The sequence below is a fragment of the Armigeres subalbatus genome, chromosome 2 (assembly GCF_024139115.2).
Source record: "Armigeres subalbatus isolate Guangzhou_Male chromosome 2, GZ_Asu_2, whole genome shotgun sequence".
In the NCBI taxonomy this organism is placed as follows: domain Eukaryota; kingdom Metazoa; phylum Arthropoda; class Insecta; order Diptera; family Culicidae; genus Armigeres; species Armigeres subalbatus.
This window is the reverse complement of record NC_085140.1, coordinates 143,251,038-143,277,478: the sequence shown is the minus strand read 5'-3', so window position 1 is coordinate 143,277,478 and position 26,441 is coordinate 143,251,038. Positions and strand designations below refer to the sequence as shown.

The 26,441-nt window shown below is 40.2% G+C and overlaps 1 protein-coding gene across 2 annotated transcripts in view; it reads right to left on the bottom strand.

The window, feature by feature from the left end:
• The window catches only part of LOC134210927 (potassium voltage-gated channel subfamily KQT member 2-like), a 685,380-nt gene that overhangs the window by 191,002 nt on the left and 467,937 nt on the right, over positions 1-26,441 (bottom strand). For both annotated transcript variants that reach the window (XM_062687367.1, XM_062687366.1), the window contains one exon: positions 2,461-2,508. In XM_062687367.1, coding sequence (XP_062543351.1) covers positions 2,461-2,508 — 48 coding nt within the window. The remainder of the gene's footprint in view (positions 1-2,460; positions 2,509-26,441) is intronic.

Sequence of the window (26,441 nt, the reverse complement as noted above, 5' to 3'; positions counted from 1 at the left end):
CAATATCGAGATGTGGAGAGGCGACTCATAGAGCAATCCATGGCGATATAGCCTAGATGTACCAGTCGTGGCTATAGCACCAGTTGTCGCACTAGTGCTTTATATGCCAATGGCCAATCAAATCATCGCAAACCAAGTTCATATCGAGCATATTCATATGATACAATAACACCTTTGATCTCCTCCAAAACAAGCAAAGCATAATTGTAAAAAATGATTTTGCTTAATTTTTGACGTCCTTTGCACCAGTTGTCGCACTAGTGACAGAAATCAATGGGATTTGTGAAATAAGGAACCAAAATTAAGAATAGTGCCACAACTGGTGCATGCGTTCCTATTATAGATTAATCAATTTTAAGGATTATAACAAATGTTATTTTGGTTTTCACAGCTGTTATAAGGAGCAAGAAGTAAAACCTTTCGCGTGATATATAAAGTCCACTCACATGCCTTTCACTTATTTAAAAAAAAAATATTTGTTCTTATGTATGGCGACGATTGGTACACCCACCCTATCGCGTGGAAAAGGCGTTCGAAAAGATTTTCTTGAAAAAGTCTCTAGAAAAGAGGAATCGAATGCAAATGAAACGTGTATCGTTGAAACAGGAGCACGAAGGCTTCTACTTTTGAAGTGTTACGCATTTAAACATTTGAAACTACTTTCTCCAAAAACTTTGAAAATAAAATTCATAATTGAAATTTCATTCAACTCAACTGTACCAACGAGTTATTACTGATGTGCCTAATTGCAGTAATGAGAAATATGCGAAGTTTCTTGACAAATTTCAAGTTTGTTGGGACAAAATGCACATGTACCACTATTAATGGGAACAAAATGCAGCAGAAACGGAAAATCGTTGGCAGGAAAAGTGGTACATGTACATTTATTAAATTATTTTAAATGGCAGTGAACCATCTTCCAATTCAAAATAGGGTTAAAATCTGTGGTGGAATCATCCATGTTGTCAAATTTTCTCTTCAATAAGCTGATTTTAATGGGTGTGTACCACTTTACCTACCCTTCTTCAGATTTAGTTGTCAAAAACCATCAATTTTTGTTATTCTTTTATTGGATCTTTGCAAATAGAAGCCCTTGGTGTAAAAATCACAACATCGACAAAAATGGTTTATTTACCACTTTTGTTGGCACCGGTTCATTTATAACACATTTACTTTTGTTGCAATTATATTCTGAACGCAAACAAATGGCTCCAGAAACTCCGCGTTTGGTGGGTTGCGATTTGTTTTTGATTTAATTTGTTGTTTTAATTTCACTTTCTTTCTCAATGGCCTAAAAGCTTACTGTCAAGTATATGAACAGGATAAGATAAATTATTTTAATCCCCTTTAATTTATTGGTATATCATAAGGTGGACGGATTTCGGTCCCCCAGGTAACACTTAGAATTTCACAAAAAAAAGTTCAAAAATTTCGTTTAAAAAATCAATACATTAATTTTTTTTCAAATAATCAAATCTCAAAATGGTTTAGATTGACTAATTTAAAAACAAGAACCAATTGTTTTATTAAAAATAAGTATGATTTGATTGCATTATCCTGTAATCGGCGTTGGCAGCTTTTAGGTATGTCATTATCCGTGGATAAAATTGTTGTGATATATTTTACGGATTAAATTTGAATGATTTATGATCGTTCGTGATATATTTTTTAACACTGTAATATCGAGGTGAAGTTTTAAGACATATTCATACAGTGATGATTGATTTTTCTATGTGCTGCAATTTTTTCTCTAAGTTCGAACACAATTTACAACGGTACAATTTAACGTGTCAAATTATCTTACAGTTGTATGTACCAGGTACCTATTAGGAATAAAGCAACTAGTTGATTAATAAATTCTAACTGTAGAACAGAGATGTAGCGATAGTTAGAAAACATTCCAAAAATTTCCTATGTGGACAATGTTGAAAGCAGAAAGCAAACTAAAACTGTTTAGAAAAAACTCGAAGACAAACACGCAGCAGCTCTAAAGTACGGAACGAAGGCGGATTAGTTTTTGACATTTTTTTTAGCAATGAGATATTTTTGCATGAAACGAAACCGCAACATCAGTTAAAGACGAATCAGAGAAAGACTTACTAAGAGATTATGCGGTAAAAGAGAGGGTGAGAAAAACTATACGGTGTTCAACCGGAAAACATTTCTGACCCACTGGTAAAAACTTTTCAAAGACAGAGAGCAAAACACAATCAAATAAAACATATTCTTCAACTAACGCTATTTTCCATTGTGGAAAGCAATCAACTAGAAACAGAACAAATCTATCGCAAAACTAGAAAACTGTTAATGTTTCTATTTAAAAAAATGCATAGAGACTAGTATGAACTCGTTTGTTATTATTTCGTTGCTGGCTAGTGTGAACTAGGTGCCATTTATTTTCAAAGCTTGAAATCAGATTCCTCTAGCAGAAATCGTACCACAGCTTTAATGGACACTTACGCGGCGGCTGAAACTGCAGCCAGTTTTTCGGCTGCTTCCAGTTTTGATCTAGGGCGGTACTCATCGATGTCGATGGATGGGAATTGGATGGAAGGCATACACAAAAGCGCACATCGAGTGACACCAGCCGAATAGATGACACGAGGCACATTAGGGTAAACGCAAAGAAATGCACGTTTCGCATTTGGATTCGTAAACGCATTCGTTGGTTTGGTGCGGGACGGTTGGTTGATGGTGACGGAAAACGTAAAGAAAGGAGATAACAACAATAATTATTAGTTATAATAAGGTTTGGGTTATAAAGGATTCTGCGTTTTTTTGCTATTCAACTTGAATTCATTCCACAATGATAAGATTATAATTAAATCTCAACACACAGATAAAATAGCTTAATGAAAATTGGACCGAATGATTGAATTTAGGAAGAAAAGAATGCTTAACGACATGTTAGCTTTTTTTTTTTTTCTAATTTTGATAATGGATGTTTAACTAAGAGACTCGTTTTAAACTTTTTGAGGTAAGTAGATTCTTTTTCCCTTGACAGTCTTGACACCATCATTTTACCGAGATGATTCAAATCGAGAACCTCATTTATGAGACAGTATTGTTTGTGCCAAAGTGTAGGTGTGGTAAAATATCCAATAGTAATGGGTGTGCAATAGTTGCAATATTGTAGTTTTGGCAAATTAAACAAATGAATCACAGAAACCAACTTTGTAGATCAGTTGGTTACCGGTTGACACGGGAACGGCTAAAAATCACCAGATAACCAAAATGTTTTTTTTTCTCAGGTTTGTAATAGTTATGTTTCTCTTTGAAAAACCTTTTGGAATATTACACTAATTATTGGAGGAAGAATTTGGTGAATTTTTCCGCAATGGGATGCATCCTTGAAGGATTCTTAAGGACAAGCCTCCCGGAATCCAAAACTAATTCCACTCGCGTTTTCAAGGGCACCCATTCAATACGGAAGCAACGCACAACTGTCATTTTTATTATTCTAGCTCTGCAGCGTCAGTTTCCACAAGTAGTCAATATTATATTGATAAATCATCTGCAAACATTCATGAAACCATCATTTAATCATAGCCATCCCTTTCAATTCAATGATGCTTATTCTCAAAGCAAAATATAAGACGTATTATTCCAAATTCATCAATTTTCACGCCAAATCCCTATCGTTTTGGTTATAATCCAACACCTAGCGATATCGAATTGCCATTGCTTGGTACGGGCGGTGATGAGTACGTATTATTGTTATTCAAACCCTTCGCTACAGAAATAGCTACGTACGGATCCAATTTGACCCAGCTCACCCATCCATCCGCACCCCGCCCCGCCTCCATTTCGGGAAGCTCGTAAATATTGATAAGAAGTTCGAATCCATTTCCCGAGCGAGTGAGCTCTAGAAGTGCTTGCTGGTGCGGAGTGGTAGCACCTGGCACGTCATCCTCTATGCGAAACTCAATCATTTCCTCGAGTGCCGCTCGTTTTCTGGCCAATCACATCGCTACCGTTGCGCTGCTTGCTTATACTGGCAGTACCGTTCAAATTTCGCCGCATGTCGGTCCGTATGCCGCGAACCGAAAGAAAGTCCCGCCCTCCCTCTTGTCAATAACGAGGGTAAATGATAGTTTCCGTTTCGCGCAATGGAACTGGAACGCGTGGGGATGACTGGTACAAATTGGGACACGGTCTGTTTCTCCTGCAAAAGTCAGAAGATAAAAGTGTTTTGATTTTTGGGTGGAAGATTCTAACGATATCGCTACTGATGTCAGGTTCTGAACGACGACAGCTGGAATGCGTTCCTTGCTGCGTACTGTTGTAGGGAACAAACGGCAGTCATCAATCCAAACGGTAAACAGCTATCAAACGATCTATTTTGGATGGTCCTTGAACGACAGGTCCAAAAGCGATGTAATGTTTCGTTAACATAGGCACTTCAAAAGGCAGGCGGAATATTCGAGTCAAATGCACCCAGCTGGTGCTTAACATCATGGTTGATGTGGCCTTTCTTTTCTTTTGATTCAATATTTATTGTATTCGTGTCAATACAATCTGAAATATCCCTTCAGAATATTACTTTTTATCACTTTATAATTTGAGGAATTGTCCAGGCTTGTATGGGGAGGATTGTGCCTTTGGGTGAGAAATTCAATCTATGAAAATTTCAGCTCAATCCCTTGTTGCATAAGCTGGGCACATTCTATTTGAAGTTTGAATGGGGCTTCAGCCCAAATAAATAGGAAAATACGCCTCCGTCACTCTTTTGTTCCAAAAATTGGTTCGGTATGTCCGATTGAGCTCAGAATTGCAACAAAAGTGATTGATATGTTAAAGATAAATTCCACAGAGCATTATACGATGATTAATTGAATTTTCGGTTAATTTGATAATGCAATAAGGCACTGCACGGACTGCTTTGTATCTTTCTCGCATCAAAGAAATTAGAAAACAACAAGGCCACTAATTGTTAAAATTTATGAAGAACGAAAGAGAAAGAGATTTGTTCGTACAGTGCCCTATTGATGTAATCGAAGGTACCTGTGTTCGGAACGATAACGGAAGCTCGTAAACTGTCTCTAATTTAAGGCAATCAACATCTTGTTGAATTTCTGGATTCAGTCTACTAGCTTATTAGATATCTTCCTATTTCAGAGGAATATCTGAAACAGTAGCATTGGCTATCTCATTAATTGTAAATTCTTCTGTCTCATCGAATGGAGTAGCTACCTCTGTGGATAGGCGAGAAGAAAACATCAGCAACACGGCCTACGGTCTACGAGCCTGCCTTGTTGTCTGTATACCGTGATCAGCAGATTATCTTTACCGGATATGAAAATTGCAGTATAACGGAATTCTTGCAATCGCAGCACCCATCGCTCAATTCCTGCAGGGCCGCGAAGTACGCGAAAACAGAAAAGTCAGTCCTTTGCAGTCGGTCAGTAGTCTGAATTCCCAGTAGAAGCATAAGTACTAGAACGCTAGTGGCGCTGTAGTCATGTAAATTATTTCAACAAGATTCAGTTGGCCATAATTTGTGCATCATGTTGTAGTGTATGTTTGGTTTCATCACCAACATCGGTTTGACACTTGTAGTACCGGTACTTTGGCTGCCAGGTCGAAGTAACCTAGATGTTAGTCACGCGAACAAGAACGACATTAGCAATCTTATATTTTTGAATCAACTGAATTCCCTTCCAATGAAATAGGTTTGAAATCACACAACGCTCCATACAAGTCCCAACGCCTTCTTTTCCGTTTGACAGCACCGTTGTTCAGTATATGTCAACGATTTTGATTTCATTTTCAAACTTTCTTCTTCTTTTTATTGCCATTACATCCCCACACTGGGACAGAGCCGCCTTGCAGCTTAGTGTTCATTAAGGTCACTCCAATGCCCAGAGAAGTCAAGACAATTTACACTTCGAAAATTGCCAAGACCGGCAAACGGGAATCGAACCCAGCCACCTTCAGCATGGTCTTGCTTTGTAGCCGCGCGTCTTACTCGCACATTTCAAAAGAAGCCTTTTTATTTCGGTGTCAGGCCATTTGGCCGAATGCCGTTAAGCCGAACGGGTCGTTTGGCCGAATGCCATTTGGCCTAATAGTTCTTTTTTCTTCCTTTCTATCTTTCTTTATTGGGAGCAGGGAAAATCCCGTTCGAGTAGTGCAACAATAAGCACTTTCTCGAATGGGCGTAAAACCTCATCTTTTGTATCAACAGAATTTACATATACTTCAAATGATACAATATTGACTTATATCTAGAATTACTATCTATTTACAGATAACACAGGTACAATTCGGTAAAACGATTACAGTTACAATACAAGAAATAAATGCCTAACGAGTAGTGGTTGATGTAGTAGCGAATAGGTGCGTGAATCTCTTTTTCAACGTCGAGCGTGAAAGATGGAAATCGAATTCAGAAGAACAACGATTGAATATCCTACACATGGCAATAAGGGGTTCGTTATGCCCGTAATTTGTGCGGGCACCATGAATAAAAAAGAAAGGTCTAGACCGGAGCTGTCTTTGGGGAATATTTACATCTAAACTAGATTCTAATCTAAATTTACATCTAAACTTCCTTCTACCTTCTTCCTTCTTCCTTCCTTCCTTCTTCCTTCTCCCTTCTTCCTTCTTTCTGCTTTCTTCGTCCTTCTTTCCTATTCTTTCTTCCTTAATTTTTCCTTCTTCCTTCTTTCTTCTTCCTTCTTCCTTCTCCCTTCTTCCTTCTTTCTTCTTCCTTCTTCCTTATTTCTACCTTCTTCTTCCTTCTTCCTTATTTCTTCTTCCTTCTCCCTTCTTTCTACTTCCTTCTTCCTTCTTCCTTCTTCCTTCTTCCTTCTTTCTTCTTCCATCTTTCTTTTTCCTTCTTCCTGCTTCCTTCTTTCTTTTCCACCGGAAGTTTCTCCAGGAAGGAGGGATTTCTGGATGAATTTCCGGAGGAATTCCTGGAGAAACCTCCGACGGAATTTCTGGAGGAACTTCCGGAGGAATTTCTGAAGGAACTTCCGGAGGAATTCCTGGAGGAATTTCGGGAGGAATTCCTGGAGGAATTTCGGGTCGAATTTCTGGAGAAACTTCCGGAGGAATTCCTGGAGGAACTTCCGCAGGAATTCCTGGATGAATTTCCACAAGAATTCCTTGAGGAACTTCCGCAGCAATTTCTGGAGGAACTTCAGCAGGAATTCCTGGAGGAACTTCTGCAGGAATTCCTGGAGGAACTTCCGCAGGAATTCCTGGAGGAACTTCCGCAGGAATTCCTGGAGGAACTTCCGCAGGAATTCCTGGAGGAACTTCAGCAGGAATTCCTGGAGGAACTTCCGCAGGAATTCCTGGAGGAACTTTAGCAGGAATTCCTGGAGGAACTTCCGCAGGAATTCCTGGAGGAACTTCCGCAGGAATTCCTGGAAGAACTTCCGCAGGAATTCCTGGAAGAACTTCCGCAGGGATTCCTGGAGGAACTTCTGCAGGAATTCCTGGAGGAACTTCCGCAGGAATTCCTGGAGGAACTTCCGCAAGAATTCCTGGAGGAACTTCCTCAGGAATTCCTGGAGGAACTTCCGCAGGAATTCCTAGAGGAACTTCTGCAGGAATTCCTGGAGGAACTTCCGCAGAAATTTCTGGAGGAACTTCCGCAGGAATACCTGGAAGAACTTCCGCAGGAATTCCTGGAAGAACTTCCGCAGGAATTCCTGGAGGAACTTCCACAGAAATTCCTGGAGGAACTCCCGCAGGTATTCCTGGAGGAATTTCCGCAGGAATTCTCGGAGGAATATTCCGCAGGAATACCTGGAGGAATTTCCGGAGGAATTCCTGGAGGAATATCCGTAGGAATTCCGGGAGGAACTTCTGGAGGAATTTCTGGAGGAATTTCCGGAGGAATTCCTGGAGGAATTTCCGGAGGAATTTCTGGAGGAATTTCCTAAGGAATTCCTGGAGGAATCTCCGGAGGAATTCCTGGAGAAATTTCCGGAGGAATTCCTGGAGGAATTTCCGGAGGAATTCCTGGAGGAATTTCCGGAGGAATTCCTGGAGGAATTTCCGGAGGAATTCCTGGAGGAATTTCCGGAGGAATTCCTGGATGAATTTCCGGAGCAATTCCTGGAGGAATTTCCGGAGGAATTCCTGGAGGAATTTCTGTAGGAAACCCGGGAGGAATTTCCGGAGGAATTCCTGGAGGAATTTCCGGAGGAACTCCTGGAGGAATTTCCGGAGGAATTCCTGGAAGAACTTCCGCAGGAATTCCTGGAGGAACTTTCGCAGGAATTCCTGGAGGAATTTCCGGAGGAATACCTGGAGGAATTTTTGGAGGAATTCCTGGAGGAATTTCCGGAGGAATTCCTGGAGGAACTTTCGGAGGAATTCCTGGAGGAATTTTTGGAGGAATTCCTGGAGGAGCTTCCGGGGGAACTTCCGGAAGAAATTCCTGAGGAACTTCCGGAGGAACTTCATGAGGAACTTCCGGAGGAACTTACTGAAGATCTTCCTGAGAAACTTCCGGAGGAACTTCCTGAGGAAATTTCGGAGGAACTTCCGGAGGAACTTCCTGAGGATCTTCCGGAGGAACTTCCTGAGGAACTTCCTGAGGAACTTCCGGAGGAAATTCCTGAGGAACTTCCGGAGGAAATTCCTGAGGAACTTCCGGAGGAACTTTTTGAGGAACTGCCGGAGGAACTTCCTGAGGAACTTCCGGAAGAAATTCCTGAGGAACTTCCTGAGGAACTTCCAGAGGAACTTCCGGAGGAACTTCCGGAGAAACTTTCGGAGGAACTTCCGGAGGAACTTCCGGAGGAATTCCCGGAGGAACTTTCGGAGGAATTTCCGGAGGAATTTTCGGAAGAATTTCCGAAGAAATTGCTGCTGGAAATTCAGGAGAAATTGTTGCAGGAGCATCCGGAGGAATTTCAGGAGGAAGATCCGGAGCAATTTCTGGAGGAACATCTGGAGAAATTGCTGGCAGAGATTCCTGAGGAATTGCTGGAGCAACTTCCGGAGGAACTTACTGGAGGAACTTTCGGAGGAATTCTTGAAGGAACTCCCGAAGGAATTCCTGGAGGAACTCCCGGACGATTTCCTCAATTTTCAATCGGCGCACAGGTCTATTTTTTGCCCGAACATTCTCTGAAAAAAATCTTTCGAATTTCTAAGGGAATCACGTGAAATTCTTTCGCATGTCTACGGAAAATTCTTTTGAAGTAACACGGGAAATTGTTCCGCGTGAATGCGGGAAATTCTTCGTCATTTCCGCATGAAATTTAATTCGAGTTAAAAACTATTTCAATTTTCCAAGGGATTTTTTTTTCAAATTTCAAACGAATTTTTTTAAGAAATTTCAGGTAAATTGTAGTGAATTTCCATGGAATTTTTTTCTGGATTTTCTTGGAAAATTCTTCCCAATTTCCTAAGAAACTTTAGAAGAAAATTGTTATGAATTACCATTACCATTTTCGAATTTCCTCGGATTTTTTTTTATATTCTCTGGGATTTTTTGCTGAACTTCCAAAGGAAATCCACCTGAAATATTGAATATCCTCTTTTGAGCAATGTAGAGCTTTACAAAATTGAGCTGACGTAATAATTGTGAATCAGCACGACAGATGTTGCGTAGCGTCTCGCCGTTATAAAAATGTTGCGAGATGCCAAAACTATCTGTGGCGTAATAGCGTAGCGGAAGAAGGGGCAATATGCCCTAGCTAAGCATAGACTGCTTTTATGCCTTAGCTATAACGATTTTCATGGGTGTTTCTTCCTCACGCAACAGTTAACCAATATAGCTAGCTGATGCCATATTAAAATTAGAAAAAATCTCAATCATATTGATAATATTCACATTTCAAAAAAGTGGTGATATTTCGTTGCCGGAAAACACATGAGGCAAAACAAAAGATATTTTAGTTACTGAAATGTTAGATGTTTCATCAAAATGTGGAAAATTTTAGTTTTTCCTACATTCCTATCTATTATTTTGACACTTTTTTCGCCTAACCTACATAATTTCTCGTCTAGTTTTATTAAGGCTATCTCAAACATGGTAACTATAAGTGAATACCCGAAAGTCGTTTTGGCCCGGGGGGAACGTTTTGAGATCTCTTCCCCTACACCTTCACGTCGAAGTGTAGGGGAAGAGGCCCCAAAACGCCCCCCGAGGCAAAACGCCTTTTGTGGTTTTCGTCATATTTACCGTCATTAAGATGGCCGTAACAAAACTAGATCTAAAATTATGTAGGTTAGGCGAAAAAAGTTTCAAAATAGTGTATGGGAAGGTCGGAAAAACCGAAAAATTCCGCATTTTGAAGAAACATCTAACATTTTGGCGAGGCAAAACGCCCTAGTGGCACTCACCTACAATGTACTTGCGTCTCCATTCGTCGACGCGTGGTGCTTTGTTCCCTAGAAGCTGCCAGCTAAAAGGCGTTTTGCCTCATGAGTTTTCCGGCAACAGAAGATCACCACTTTTTTGAAATGTGAATATTATCAATATGACTGAGATTTTTGACAATTTTTGAATGGCATCAACTAGCTATTTTGTTTAACTGATGCATAATGTAAAAATACTAGCGTTACAAATAAGACAATAAAGCAGTGTTTGTTTAGCTAGGGAATATTGCCCCCCCTTCCCGTATCTCACAGCGAGTGTCGAATCGATGGATAAAGGAGCTGACCAAAAGAGCACTAGCTGTGGTGTTCATCACAAGGACAGTATCCGTTGTTACCAATACCCCGGCGTATATGTAACGATGCTGTAGTCCAAACGTGAATGCAGCTAGGTATCCGTGGTGGCCCAAAGCACGCGGAATTAATCCAAATTTGCAAAACCGCATCCATTAGGAGCCGCCAGAACGTCAATTGAGGACACGTCCTCTGGTGGCTAAGGGACAATTCCCGCCATGTCGACACAAGATGCCAAACCTTCCAACGCTTCAATCAAACCATCGTTAAGCTCTCCATCGACCGTCATACTCCGTGCAGCAGCGTTTAGCTACTGGCCTGGCTCCACAAATCCACTGATGCAGGGATTCCCACCCTAGGCTGGATAAACTTTTAAAGCGTAAATATAAACTTCATACTTAAATTTTACAAAACTGTTATTATTAATTTTCCATAGATTTTGGCCCCTCAATTCCTCTAATTACAATCTTTTTATACTAATTGAATGTATAATTAAATTAATAATCTTCTAGTGGATTTGTGATGTAGAATTTGAAAACAACATCCAAACATCGCAGCAAGTATAATGTTGAGAAACCAACTCAACACTTAATTCACACAGCAAGTGTAAAATTTATTATGTCAACATAAATCTCAAACCAGCGAAAGGCGCAAAAAAATCTCAAAATCTCTCGACCAAACCACCCTCTTCTAACAATGAGTAAGAATCAAGAGCAATCATCACTTGCATCCACGACGCCCGTCCATCCCCTTAATCAAACACCATCGCTAGCCACTATTCTCGTAGAACTAAATTTTCGAGGGAAGTTCCCGTTCTTGGTACATAATGAGGGAAGTGGCTTTTTATTTGTTCCACTTCACAACCGAGCCAAGTCGTCTGTCAATATTTTGCGCTGTCGTTGCCTTCTGTGGTAAAGTAGTTCCAAGGCCAGCACCGCATCAGAGCGGAGACCGCGCCACACTGGGTGGACGAGTGAAAGAAAAACCCGGGAGGATGGGCATACAGAGTATGAGGCTTCCTTAAAATGTCGTCGTTTCCGGTGCCATCGTCTTCGTCAACGTTTTTGTACCGCGCCTGAGTGCATCTCATTATGATGCAATTACTTACAGCTTTGCGCAGAGCACTATGCTGATGCTGTCACTGTGTGCAATGGAAGATGGACAAAATTTGATGAAATATGGCCTTAAAAGCAAATTAAAAAAAAAAATTAATTCTATACCAATTAAGCAAATTCGATAAAAAAATCGTTTGTCATTAATCTTATAAATAAATTTCATACTAAATAAATATGATTTTTCCATAATATTTTTTTCTATTTATGCTCTTAATGAAATTTGGCAATTCTACTAAGACTGAGTACTATATATTTTTGATATTGCCGAACCGATAATTACATCCATGCCAGTAAATTTGCAAATTGCAGCTACTGTCACAGAAATTTCAATTTTTAAATTATTTTTTTTTCTTTTTGACTATTCAATTATGTAGGTAAATTCTTCTTTGAAACATTCCCATTGTAGTGGTAGTCCAGTACTTTGAACCGGCATGGACCAAGCAAGATGTGATGGCCGCCTAATGAATCACTTTGGGAATTCACAGCGAAAAAGTGCAGCAAGTGTGCATCGCCACAGGCAAGTTACCGCGCCGCCGCCAGGATAAGCGTGCGGTGCGGTGCAGTCAGCGGTGAAAATTAATTATGACACTACAATTTCGTTTCTGCTCACGGTTCATGGTATTTGGTTAGCGGTGACCAAATAAGACCATGCAATTTGAAAGTGCGGTTTTTGGGATAATAATCGAGAAGAACAAAGGGGATGTTTTCTGCTTATGTTGCTCGCGGTGACTTTGCGGCTGTCTGAGATTGTGGAGCCATTTAGACTTTTTTTATGATGTTTAGGAAATGTTTTAATTTTTCTGGAAATGTTGCTTGAGCTCTTGAAAATAACTAGTTGGTTGAAAGAAAAATGGTGGTTTGCCTTTGGACGCTCAAAAAAGTTAGACGGCATTGCTGCTAATGGGAAGTGCAGTTCTCAAGTATTGTGCAAATAGATAGGACAAGAAATAGTGATTTATGCAATTTTGTTCAGCCGTACGGAGCTTGCAAGTAGATTGAATTCCATACGCTTCATTTTTTAATACAAGTCGCTGGTGAACAACTTTCCTGTGGTACAGCGCACACTGATGATTAGAAGTCCAACTATTTTAGTGAAAATGATCAAAGTAGCCTTCATTTTCCACTGTCCTAATGTCAACAATAAACATGTTGATTGTTGACAGAACTCAAATCTTATATACATAAAAATGAATTTCTGTCTGTCTGAACCTCGGAAACTACTGAACCGATCGGCGCGAAAACTTATATGCAAAGGTTTTTGGGGCTGGGGAAGGTTTTTCAGATGGTTTCAGATTCAGACCCCTTTGGAAAGCTTTGCCACGCTTTGGAAAGGGGAGCTCCCATACAAATGAAACTGAAATTTCTGCAAAATTCGAGAACTAATCATAGAATAAATTAATTTTAGGCGAAACGAAGTTCGTCGGGTCTGCTAGTAGGTACCTGAAAATTTGACAACGATTCTGACTCATCGATGTATTTCAGTATCGAGCTAATAAATAGGAACTGGAGCATTGGACACCTTGCTACGGTTTCTTTACGTGCTACCCAATGAGTTATCATCCGATTTTGACAATTCAGACATGCCTGAACTAGAAAATTAATGCAGTTTCACGGTATGTCCATGGAACCGACTATGGCCACCGTATTCCGGAGATATTCCGGTTTTCTTTTAAGGTAGGTTCAAAACCGTAAACTTGTGGCAAGTATTAGGATAAGTTATGGTTATAAATTGAATAATATTAGTAATCACAAAAGAAGTAGGGCCCTTGCTGATTGGAACCATATATTGGGATTTGAAATCAGACCAGAATCAAGTGAGATATAGCCATTTCTTTATAATCGGTTCCGATCGATACTTATTAAAGGGGTCAGCCACAACTTCATTTGAATCTCGCTTTTTGATAGATCGTCCACTATAATTTTATTCAAAAAGGCTTTTAATGTGTCAAGAATGAAAAACCAATTGAATAAACGGATCCTGGAGTCGCTGGGATGCCCCCGGGGAACCTGTGGAAGGAGACATTTTAGTTTTAGCACCAAAACCAGTCGTCCGACGGCTCTTTTGACGTAGAACTACGTCTGTCTTTTCTATATTGGGGTACACTTTACGATTGCAAAAAATTGAAAATCGTCACGAAAATATGATAGACTTTGATCGTTAATATCTCAGCCGTTTCTCGATGGATTTTCAATTTTCTTGGACCATTCGATCAAGGAAGAGTCAACGCTTATACTTATACCCGATGTACACTGAAGTCGTTTGTTACGCGGTTATTTTCACAATAATTGTTTTTTATGCGATTTTTTATTCACGCGAGTTTCTGGATTTCAGCGGGTCCTTCAGACATACTTTGGGATTTACGCGGTTTTTTACGTTGTTTTAATTTACGCGGCCCATTTCTTCCGTGTAAAAACCGACTCTAGTGTGTTACAATATCTATACAATATCTATGATAATATTTACTATTAAAAACTTGCTAACAGTTTAGCACTTGATTTCGGTGAATCAGTCAATCTCGTAAGTGCATCGCAAGCTTTTTCTTCCATAGCACTACATTCCAACTAGAACTTGGCCTGCTTTTCAACTTAGTAATTTATCAGCATTTCTTTAGTTATTCATAGAAAGTTTTTTTTATGTCCGCCATTGCAGGGCTTTTAGCTGGTGCAGTTCGTTTATGCTAACTTAAACGTGCGTTTTCCTTGGAAAGCTTGGGGGCATTTGACGATAGCTTCTTGCTTTCGTCTGTTGATGCAGTAGAGGGGCTCGGAATCTTCTTTGCTGCTGCAGTGAATGCGTTCTGGTAAACTTTCTTTGGCTCGTTTTTGCTGATTCGTAGGTGTCTGCCGGAGTAAACGCTAAGTCCGACGCAATTCACGTGAAGGAATAATTATTATCAATAACGCCGTTGACAGCCCAGCTTTCGCAATGAGTTTTTCTGTAATGAGCCACCAGGGGCTTAGACTGACTTAGCGATGGGTGGTAAGTCTCTGTAGCAGTTGGTGATGGTTGCAGCAAAAGATATTTTAGTTACTAGATAAAGATTGTCGCTTCGGTTCCCTTTGTTCTGCTGTCCGAAACATGTGTGGTACATACCTGTCAAATCGTATGGATTTTCCTTCTTTGACATTTAGCTCCACTATCCTCGCCAGCAAAAGATGTTCCGGACAGCGATGACAGCGACAATCTTTATCTAGTAACTAAAATATCTTTTGTTGCAGCTGTACACTATCAGCCAGGCTTGTGCTTTTCAAATTGTGTAATCGGTTATCATTTAAAATAATATAAACATAATTAATACCAATTTAATGTCAACAATGAAGTTCAATCGAATGTTTGGCATTGCTACCAATGCTTCGAATCGGGATACAATTATCGAACGATTCTTACTCTCTAGCGATTTTTTATCAATTGGTAATTTGGATATGTGAACGCTTGAACGTGTTGTTCAACCTCGATTATTTGAAAATTTAATTTTTATCTTCATTTTCAAATGTTGGTCTAAAAATTATATACATCACATCGAAAGCAGATTCAGGCTGGGCTTGAAAAACGCTTGCTTTGGTCTCATCGCACAGAAAAGTCGAAAACCTATAGATTACATACAGCTACGTAGTTCAACGTGGCTCCGGATCAGAGAAACGACTGGTATGACGGCGAATGTGAGCAGTTAGTTGAGGAGAAGAATGCAGCATGGGCGAGATTGCTGCAACACCGCACGAGGGCGAACGAGGCACGATACAAACGGGCGCGGAACAGACAAAACTCGATTTTCCGGAGGAAAAAGCGCCAGCAGGAAGATCGAGACCGTGAAGAGACGGAGGAACTGTACCGCGCTAATAACGCACGAAAGTTTTATGAGAAGTTGAACCGTTCACGTAAGGGCCACGTGCCACAGCCCGATATGTGTAAGGACATAAACGGGAACCTTCTTACGAACGAGCGTGAGGTGATCCAAAGGTGGCGGCAGCACTACGAAGAGCACCTGAATGGCGATATGGCAGACAACGGTGGCGGTATGGTAATGAACCTAGGAGCACGCGCGCAGGACATGCGACTTCCGGCTCCGAATCTCCAGGAAATCCAGGAGGAGATCGGCCGGCTGAAAAACAACAAAGCCCCTGGAGTTGACCAACTACCAGGAGAGCTGTTTAAACACGGTGGTGAAGCACTGGCTAGAGCGCTGCACTGGGTGATTACCAAGGTTTGGGAGGATGAGGTTCTGCCGCAGGAGGGGATGGAAGGTGTCGTGTGTCCCATCTACAAAAAGGGCGATAAGCTGGATTGTAGCAACTACCGCGCAATCACATTGCTGAACGCCGCCTACAAGGTACTCTCCCAAATTTTATGCCGTCGACTAACACCAATTGCAAGAGAGTTCGTGGGGCAGTACCAGGCGGGATTTATGGGTGAACGCTCTACCACAGACCAGGTGTTCGCCATACGTCAGGTATTGCAGAAATGCCGCGAATACAACGTGCCCACACATCATCTATTTATCGACTTCAAAGCCGCATATGATACAATCGATCGGGACCAGCTATGGCAGCTAATGCACGAAAACGGATTTCCGGATAAACTGATACGGTTGATTTTATGGCGACGATGGATCGGGTGATGTGCGTAGTTCGAGTTTCAGGGGCATTCTCGAGTCACTTCGAAACCCGTAGAGGGTTACGGCAAGGTGATGGTCTTTCGTGTCTGCTATTCAACATCGCTTTGGAGGGAGTAATACGGGGGCAGGGATTGACACGAGTGGTACGATTTTCACGAAGTCCGTCCAGTTATTTGGATTCGCCGACGACATTGATATCATGGCACGTAACTTTGAGAGGATGGAGGAAGCCTACATCAGACTGAAAAGGGAAGCTAAACGGATTGGACTAGTCATCAACACGTCGAAGACGAAGTACATGATAGGAAGAGGCTCAAGAGAGGTCAATGTGAGCCACCCACCAAGAGTTTCTATCGGTGGTGACGAAATCGAGGTGGTTGAAGAATTCGTGTACTTGGGCTCACTGGTGACCGCCGATAACGATACCAGCAGAGAAATTCGGAGACGCATAGTGGCTGGAAATCGTACGTACTTTGGACTCCGCAAGACGCTCCGATCGAATAGAGTTCGCCGCCGTACCAAACTGACTATCTACAAAACGCTTATAAGACCGGTAGTTCTCTACGGACACGAGACCTGGACGATGCTCGTGGAGGACCAACGCGCACTGGGAGTTTTCAAAAGGAAAGTGTTGCGTACCATCTATGGTGGGGTGCAGATGGCGGACGGTACGTGGAGGAGGCGAATGAACCACGAGTTGCATCAGCTGTTGGGAGAACCATCCATCGTTCACACCGCAAAAATCGTAAGGCCGGGCACGTAGCCAGAATGTCGGACAGTAATCCGGTGAAAATGGTTCTCGACAACGATCCGACGGGAACAAGAAGGCGAGGTGCACAGCGGGCAAGGTGGATCGATCAGGTGGAGGACGACTTGCGGACCCTCCGCAGACTGCGTGGTTGGCGAAGTGCAGCCTTGAACCGAGCTGAATGGAGAAGTCTTTTATGTGCAGCACAGGCCACTCCGGCCTTAGTCTGATGATAAATAAATAAACGTAGTTCAACGTCACCTTTGCGTACAACCCGATTGGGCTGAACCCTTGAGTTTTTTCATGGTTTTCGATCAGGAAGCGAAGTATGAATATAAAATGGTCCATTGACGGCTCTGACCGCTTCCTGGACCTACGGATTGGCCCCGGGGAACCTGTGGAAGGGGACATTTTAGTTTCAGCACCAAAACCAGTCATTCCATGGGTCTTTTTTCGTTTGTTTTCGATGAGGAAGCGAAGTATAAATATAAAATGGACCATCAACGGCTCGGACCGCTTCCACGACCTACAAATTGTTCTCTAGGAACCTGTGGAAGAGGACATTTTAGTTTCAGCACTAGAACCAGTCATTCGTCAGCTCTTCTTGCATGGATTTTGATCAGGAAGCGAAATAAGAATAAAAAAGGACCATTGACGGCTCTGACTGCTTCCAGGACCCACGGATTGCCACTGGGGATTCTGTGGTCCAGTCATTTGACGGCTCTTTTTTCATGGTTTCGATCAGGAAGCGAAGTATGAATATAAAATGGTCCATTGATGGATCTGACCACTTTCCGGACCTACGGATTGGCCCCGGGGAACTGTGGAAGGGGACATTTTAGTTTTAGCTTCAAAACCAGTCAATCCACTGCTCTTTTCTTATGGATTTGGATCAGGAAGTGCACAGGACTTTTGAATTGACTTAGCCTAACTTGTTGAAAGAATCATTCCATATTTAGCACCAAAACCAGTCACTCTACGGCTCTCAGTTCATGGTTTTTATCGTGATTATAAAATAGACTCTTGATAAATCTGATTGCTTTCAGGTTGAAGGTCTTAGTATCATCTGGCAGTAATGAAACTGAAAAAAAAAAATGATTCGGGTACTATTTTTAAAATGATCCTGGCATTTTATATTCATACCTCGTTTCCTGATCGAAACACGATAATTACCACAGGTAACCCCGGGGAAATCAGTAGTTCCCGAGAGCAGTCATAGCTGTCAATGGACCATTTTATAATCATACTTCGCTTCCTGATCAAAATCCAGGAAAAAAGAGCCGTCGAATGACTAGTTTTGGTGCTGAAACTAAAATGTACCCTTCCACAGGTTACCCGGGGCCAATCCGTAGGTCCAGGAAGAGGTCAGAGCCGTCAATGGATTATTTTATATTTATACTTCGCTTCCTGATCGAAAACCATGAGAAAAAGAACCGTCGAATGACTGGTTTTGGTGCTATAACATAAATCTCGCGCTTAGTTTCATAGGGGCGTAACTGTATTGATCGATTTCTCTTAATAGCTACAACCGTGATTATTGATTCTGGTGCAAGATACAATCATCCTTCATCACACCAAACCATTATATCATCGACAAACTAGCGCAATTTGGTACAATAATAAAAAGAAAACATAGACGAAGAGAAATCGATCAATACAGTTACGCCCCTATGAAACTAAGCGCGAGAAATGATCTCTTCCACAGGTTCCCCGGGGCCAATCCGTAGGTACAGGAAGCGGTCAGAGCCGTCAATTGATATCTAGCTTCCAATGAAATTTTTTTTGATATCCCTTTAAATTTGTACGTTTTTGCTTTTCTGAGAAGATTTTTCGGCAAATGCTTCTACATGTTGGCCTGGCCTGTGTAACGCATATAAAGTGAGATTATAGACACTTCCGAAGGAAGGGTCAAAAACCGGAATATCTCCATAATCCGGTGGCCATAGTGGACATACCGTGAGACTGCATTAATTTTCTATTTCAGGCATGCCTGAATTGTCAAAAACGGATGATAACTAAGATAGTTATAACACATCTAATTTTACCAAAGATTTGCCTATCCTACTTATTTTGTCCATCCCCTGTAGATGCAACTCGATGTGTACACTGTGATTGGTTTCTCGATAGACTAGCTTTACTGATTGGTATTTGTGTCCTTGGTGTCCATGGTTTTATTTGGCTATTTTTACACGCCAAATTGATATAAAAAATGTAACTCTGCGGGCTTTAATCAACAGTAGAAGAACATGAATGCTACAAATACTTTACTACCTCTATTGATTACTAAAAGTAAATTACTATTTATTACTAAAAGTAAATTACTAAAAAGTAAAAGTAAAAATGTTCATTTCATAATGCTTCACAAGTTGTGACGAGCCAAGTAATCTAGTGCACCCAACCGGTAATTGTTAGATTTTCTAACAACTGTATAAGAATCTATCACAACCTGTATAAGAACTGGACATATGCGAAAATGCTTATACTGCCATATAAAATCATTAGGCTTTTTACTTCGCTCGTTTCGGTAAATATTAATCTGAATACAATATACTAGAGTACCTTCTTTGATAATGGTAATTTTACTATTATTCATAAGTGATAAAGATACGACATTAGAATTACCCGTAAGTTCCAAGAGCAATTTGATTTATTTAACAAAAAGTGTTCTGAATGCAGACAGAACAATTTGAAACATTTTATCTCTCGGCAATGGTACATTACCGAAGCTCATCGTTCAACGTAGCGCAAAACTGTCGGAAGCCCGAAAGCTAGAGCTCTATTCAAACTTACCTACTGTTTCGAAATAAATTTCAGTCAGGAGAACATTGGCGGCAGCTTTTTTATGGATTTGCCAGATGTGCCTATTCGGTTCATGTGTATGCCCGGACTGCAAATAGCTCGCTATGGGTCATGTTCGAACAGCACTACATTGACTCGTTTGAATCGATGGATGAACAGCTGACCCTACTTGTACAACTTTGTACATGTTTTCATATGTTAAATATCTAGGCAGCAGAATTATTCTCTGTCAGTTACATTATTCTTCCACATGTGACATCCGTCTATTCACGTACTGGTTGCCACCTAGGGAATGCTTGAAATAATTGTTGGATGCAAGCACTTCGGTTACGAACTTTGTTAAATTATAAGCAAGGTCTGTGGTTGCTCCATTACGACAAAGAAGCAGAACATTCTTAAACAGGAAAGTTATGTGCGTATGTGTGTTGCTGCGACACTGAAAATGAATTTAATTATAAAGGTTACTGGTTCGAGTCTGGCGTTGTTTTACTAGGAATAATTTGTACCTAGGGAGAAGGACCGTATTCAACGTTTATTACTCGGATGTATAACTACCGAATGACATGGCATTAGTCCCGGAGCCCACATGTTATATATCATTCGACTTATGCATGTCTGTGCAAAAAAGTCACACATAATTTTGGCACTTATCCTTGACTGTTGCCCTTATTCTTGAGGTTACGTCCGAAGAGATAATTCGGCCGAGTAATAAACGTTGGGAATAAGCTGCTTCCATGTGGCCCTTACTCTTATTCTTAAATTATATGAAAAATTGAGATAAATTTTGCCAGAGAATATTTAGTACATTAATCTAAATTACACATGCTTTTGCAATATAATGGCGTAATATAATTTAATTACAGTTTAGTTTCTAGGACCAATCGACCAAACTGCAACAACCATTGTCCCATGCTATTCAATAAATAATTTTCTCTCGTTCATTGCATCTTCCGTTATTCTAATTTCATATTCCGTAAGCGTAAGACACTTGGTAAGTTGACCACTTTCCATTGAATTTTCTACGCCTGTGGAGTGTGGAGTTGTGGAATACAGGTCTGGCCATTTTCCCCATATGCAATTAATGCGTGCTCCAGCTTCTTCAGATTCTTGAACAAATGGTTGACCTCTACTCGGTGGATAGCAATTCCACTGGCCAGTTCAAGCTTTTACAACCATTGTAATATTGGTCCCCTCTGGTCAGCGAGCGCCTCATACACAGTAACGGGATTGTGATGCGATTAGCGGAATGGGAAATATCTTGGCACTAATTGCACATTTCCTGAATAAATAACTGATCGATCTGCTTACGGTCTACTTGCGTAGCGGTATGTGACGCTAACTGCTGAAAACCAGGCACGATGACTTTATTAGATAGAGACCATGTAGAATTTGTATGTCGCTAAGGGAGAATGGGCTGGTGGTAAAGCCACCATCTGGATGCTTTGGGTTTTTGTGCGATGAAGAGCTACCCTTCTGGCACAACATCCCTACGTTTTAAGAAAATTAAATATATAGAAATATGCGAAATATAAAACACGACGCGGATGCACGTCACGTAATCAAGTTCACAATGCAACTTCAACGTTTTGCGTTTTTTAGATTTTCTTTACTGTGAATATGTGTCAATATGAACTCAGATAAAACATCAATGATTAAAAAGTGTGTATTATCGCATATCAGATGTTTGAAGATGAAGTGTGGAATGCATTAACTTTCCGGGACATGGTGTTGGATCACTCACGCAGTCACGCTGCTTTTATGAAAGGAAAGCGTGCTTTTTCGAAGGTTTTGTACTTTTTACGGATTGCGAGTCTCGGAATGTTAAGGCATTTAGCATTCACAATCAATTTAGATTAGTTATCACAAAAAGATTTAGAATTCTTCCACAAGTTTTTGAATTCCTCCAAGTATTTCTTCGGGAACCATTGGAATAAATCCGGAAACACCTCTGAAAATTCTACCAGCAATGCATACGAAAATTCGTTCATGATCTCCAAAAATTTTATTTAGGGTATCCAATCATGGTTTGAACTAGTGAAAAGCGTATCATGGTTTGAACCATTATGAAATCAGTCAAAATTACCATCTCATTGTCAGGAAATGAACCAAAAACAGTATGAATGACATACTTAGGTATACTGGAAGTGATAAAATCCATTTAAACTTTCAACATACTGTTTAAGTAGTAAAATGGAGCGAATCAAAAACGACCTGAATTCGCGCTAAATTTCCCCCACCAGTGGCATAATTTCACAGGCTCGTAAAAAACGCATTTTATGACACAGGAGTAAGGTTAATATATTAAAAGAAAGCTTTTTTATCTGTAATCGATTGACACCATCGTACAATTGAGAAACTGTTTTGTATAATTGAAATAGTAACATTTATGCAAGGTAAAAACTGATCATGGTTTGAGCTAAAATGTATCGTGGTTTGAACTTGTAAATGTAGCCATTTGGTTCAAACCATGATTGGATACCCTACATCTTTTCTTAAAGAGGCTTTCAGCCAGTGGAGAATTTTCCGCTTTTATGAAAAGTTTTCTTCTTACCAGGGTGAGAATCAAACCCACACTCCATGGCACGAAATTTGCGCTTAGACGTCTGACGCCACTAAACGCATGGCCACGAAGCACACAAAAAAATCCGCAAATGTTCCTCCAGGGTTTTTTCGGGAGTTCTTCCTAAAGTTAATCCAAGATTTCTTTCCCACTCCAGAAAGTTCTCCAGGATTTCTTCTTCCCTCCAGTAATTTCAAAATGTTTTTTTTTCGAAAAATTCTTCAGGAACCGCAATAGGAATTACATAAAAATTCCACATAAAATCATCCGATAATTCATTTACGAATTCCTCCAGAAATTTCTCCACGAATCTGTGTGAAAATTCCTTCGAAATATCTTTTAAATATTACTCCAGGAATTTTTCTGAGAACTCATGCTGCAGTTCCTTAACTTTCTTCGGAAATTGCATTGCAACGGTAACAGGTATCTGTTCGGTAACAGCAACGGTTAGAAATCAAACATCGAGCAGCATCGTTTGTGCCAACTGAGGCCAAATAACAACTGAAATATGGAAACCAGAATAGGGCGGGTTCGGCGACATCAGATATTCCTTCGGGAATTGCTCTTGTGAATTTTAATTTTAATTTTCGAGAATTCTCCGGAAATAACTTTAAAAATTCCATTTAAAAATAACAGGGAAATCCCTTCTAAAATTAAGGTAGGTCCACATCAAGGGATGAATTTCCGCCAAATTTTGGTCCAATGTATTTTCAATGGGACTGTGATTCTAATTGTCAGTGATGCATTGTCAAATACATAAGAGCAAAATCCGTAGACAAAATTCTCGAGGTATAAGGCTACCTTTACTCCAGAAATTTCTCCGAGATTTCTTTCAGGAACCCTTCGGGAATTTCTATAGGAGTCCCTCAGAGATCTCCTCCTGGAATTCATCCATATATTTCTCAGGGGATACCTCCAGGAAATTTTCCAGATATTCCCTCCTGGTGTTTCTCAAGAAAATCTTCCAAATTTTTTTCCGAGCTTCCTCAGGGAGTTCTTCTAGGGTTGCTTAAGGAATTTTTCCGAGCTTTCCCCCTAAAAATTCTTTCGAGAAAATCTTAGGGAAATCCTAAGGTAAACCTTCCAGGGATTCCTATCACAATTGCTTCGGGAATTCCTTTAGGAATTCCATTGGAATTTCTCCCAGGAAAACCTTTGGGAATTCCGTCGGGAATTTCATCAGGATTTCATCGAGAATTCCAGACAAGAATTCTTTCGGGAATTCCCACAAAAAATCCTTCAGGAATTCCCTCATGAATTCCTTAGCCAATTAATCCATGAATTCCATTTTCAATTCCACCACAACTCTTCCATGATTTCCTCCAGGATTTCCATATGGATTTCCTCAGGTAATTATACTGTGCTATTTACCGAGAAAACTTCGATGAATTTCCTACTAATGTTTTAATTCAATTAAAAAAAATCTCACCTGGAAATTTCTTAGAAAATGAGATGGAAATTTACAGCAACTATTCATGAGAATTTCATTTTTTTTAAATTTCCCGTAGGAATTTTAAAGGGTTTTGCATGGAAGATCCAAAAAATATTCTATAAAAATCTTAAGACTTTTCCGTAGAAATTCCTAATTGTTTCACGTGGGAATCTCTATTAGAAATTCCTGGAGGAACTCCCAAATGAATACCCGAGTAAAATTCTTAAGGAATTCCCAAATGAAGTCCTGGAGAAAAACCTAGAGAACCTTGGAGAAATACCTGGTGAAATTTCTGAAGAAATTCTTAGATGAGTTTCAATAAGAAATTCCTGAAGAAATTCCCAGATGAGTTCCCGGAGCTATTCCTTTGAATAACTGCCAAAGGAATTCCAGAATGAAATCATGGAAGTGGAGGAATTCTGAGCATGAGCATTATGACCACACAATTCGTAGTTGCTACTCCGTGATTGCCTAGAACTTGCGAAATTGTACAGAGAACACAATAAATGGGGCTTGGGACCAGCTACCCATTCTCAATGTACACGTTTCGGGAGCTAAAATATCTAAAGTCAATAACGGCGCCGGCCACGTCCTTATGGTCATATAGGAGGGAAAAATTGTTAGTCCGACTCCCGTTGCTACTAGAGACCGAGTATACCTCTGCATCTCCACGATTGTCTTGGGATAGGATATCATTTTAGTTGCGAAGGATAATTTATCTGGATTCACTTCGGTAAGTGATGCGATCTATGGGATGGGAAATAATACTCTCGCTGTCTGAAACTTTCACTTTCTGATTTATTCACTCACCCGCGCAAAGCAGAACAAAAGTACGCTTACTGGAGAAACACGACTGGACAAGAAACAAACTTTCACTTTCTGAATCATTTACTCACCCGCGCAAAGCAAAACAAAACCACGGCGACCGGCCGATCGTTTTGCCTTCCGTACAAAGCAAAACTAAATTTTGACGACCGGCCGATCCGCTTACTGGAGAAACACGACCGAGCAAGAAACAAACTTTCACTTTTTCCTATCATGGAAGTGGAGGAATTCTCTAGAGAAACTCATGGCAGAAATCCTGGTTGAATTTTCGGAGAAAATCCCAGAAGAGAAATTCTTGGATAAAGTTTTACAAAAATACCCAGAATACTTGCTGGAGAAATTCCAGGAGGAGTTCCCGTACGAATTCCTGGAGCAATTGCCAAAGGAGTTCAAGAATTAAATCTTGGAATAATTTCCTGCTGTATCTGCTGGTGGAATCCCCGAGGGAATCCTTGGAGAAATTCCCTTATAAATTGCATAAGGAATACTTGAAGGAATTCCCAAATGAAATCATGGAGGAATTCCTGAAGAAAAAGGAAAAGGAAAAAATCCTTGAGGAATAGCTGGGAAACGACTGGACGAAATTTTCGGAGAAATATCTGGAGGAATTTTTGAAAAAAAAAATCTGAAGCAATTTCTGGAGAAAATCCTGGAAGATTTTTTGAGAAAATTCACGAAGGATTACCTGGAAGTATTCTCGGAGAAATGATTGCAAAATATTCCGGAAAAAAAACAGGACGAGTTCTTGGAGAAGTTTTTGTAAAAATTCCCTGTGGAGTTATTTAAGGAACCTGTGAAATTCTGGAGTGAATTCCTAGGATTTTTTTCATGAATTTCTGGAAGATTCCTCGGAGGAAATTCCTATGCATTTTTGAAGCAATTCTCGAGTGTATTCCTGAAGGAAATCTCGTAGATATTTCTGAAAAAGTTGCAATAGATATTTTGGGAACCCATTCTTGGAGAAAAGGTATGAAATCTTTAAGGAATCCTCTAAGGTGTGGAAGAGTCGTTTGGCCGAAAGCCATTTGGGCCAATGCCACTAGGCCGAACAAACCATTATAATCCGAAAAAACGAATATGGTGCATTTCACCCATGCATGGATTTCTGGTGGCAGGTTGACGCTGTATACATGGATCTTAAGGCCGCTTTTGACACTGGACCACGAAATATTGCTTGCTAAACTGATAAAAAATCCGGTGTCTCTACAACTAGTGTCGCTTGGTTCAGATCCCCAAGTAACATTCATAAAGCTCTTTGGCATTCGATGTTATTTATTGTGGTTTTTTTTACGACAATAGAAATGCTCTTCAGTTAAGGAAAAGCATTTGCCAAGCAGACATTATGACTACCCTTCTGGCTGTTGTCAAAATTGTTTGAAGCAGATTATAAATTCCGGAAACTAGAAAATTTAAAAAAGAATTTATTATCTCACTGCATGCCTTGATTAAACCATTCCGGGTTTATAACATCAAAGCATTTTGATGTTTGATTTATTTGTCATGATAAATTCCTTTTTAAAGTTGTTTTGTAACTGTAAAACTTATTTTCAAAACAATTGGCTTCATATGAGATCAATAGGCATTTGTGATAGCCACCAGAAATGCAGAATAAATAAACAAAACAAAAATAGTTGGAAAGTGAAGACGAATGATTAGATCAGAAAATCCTATTCTTATTATTTGAAATATCACAATCTTGTGTGCTTAC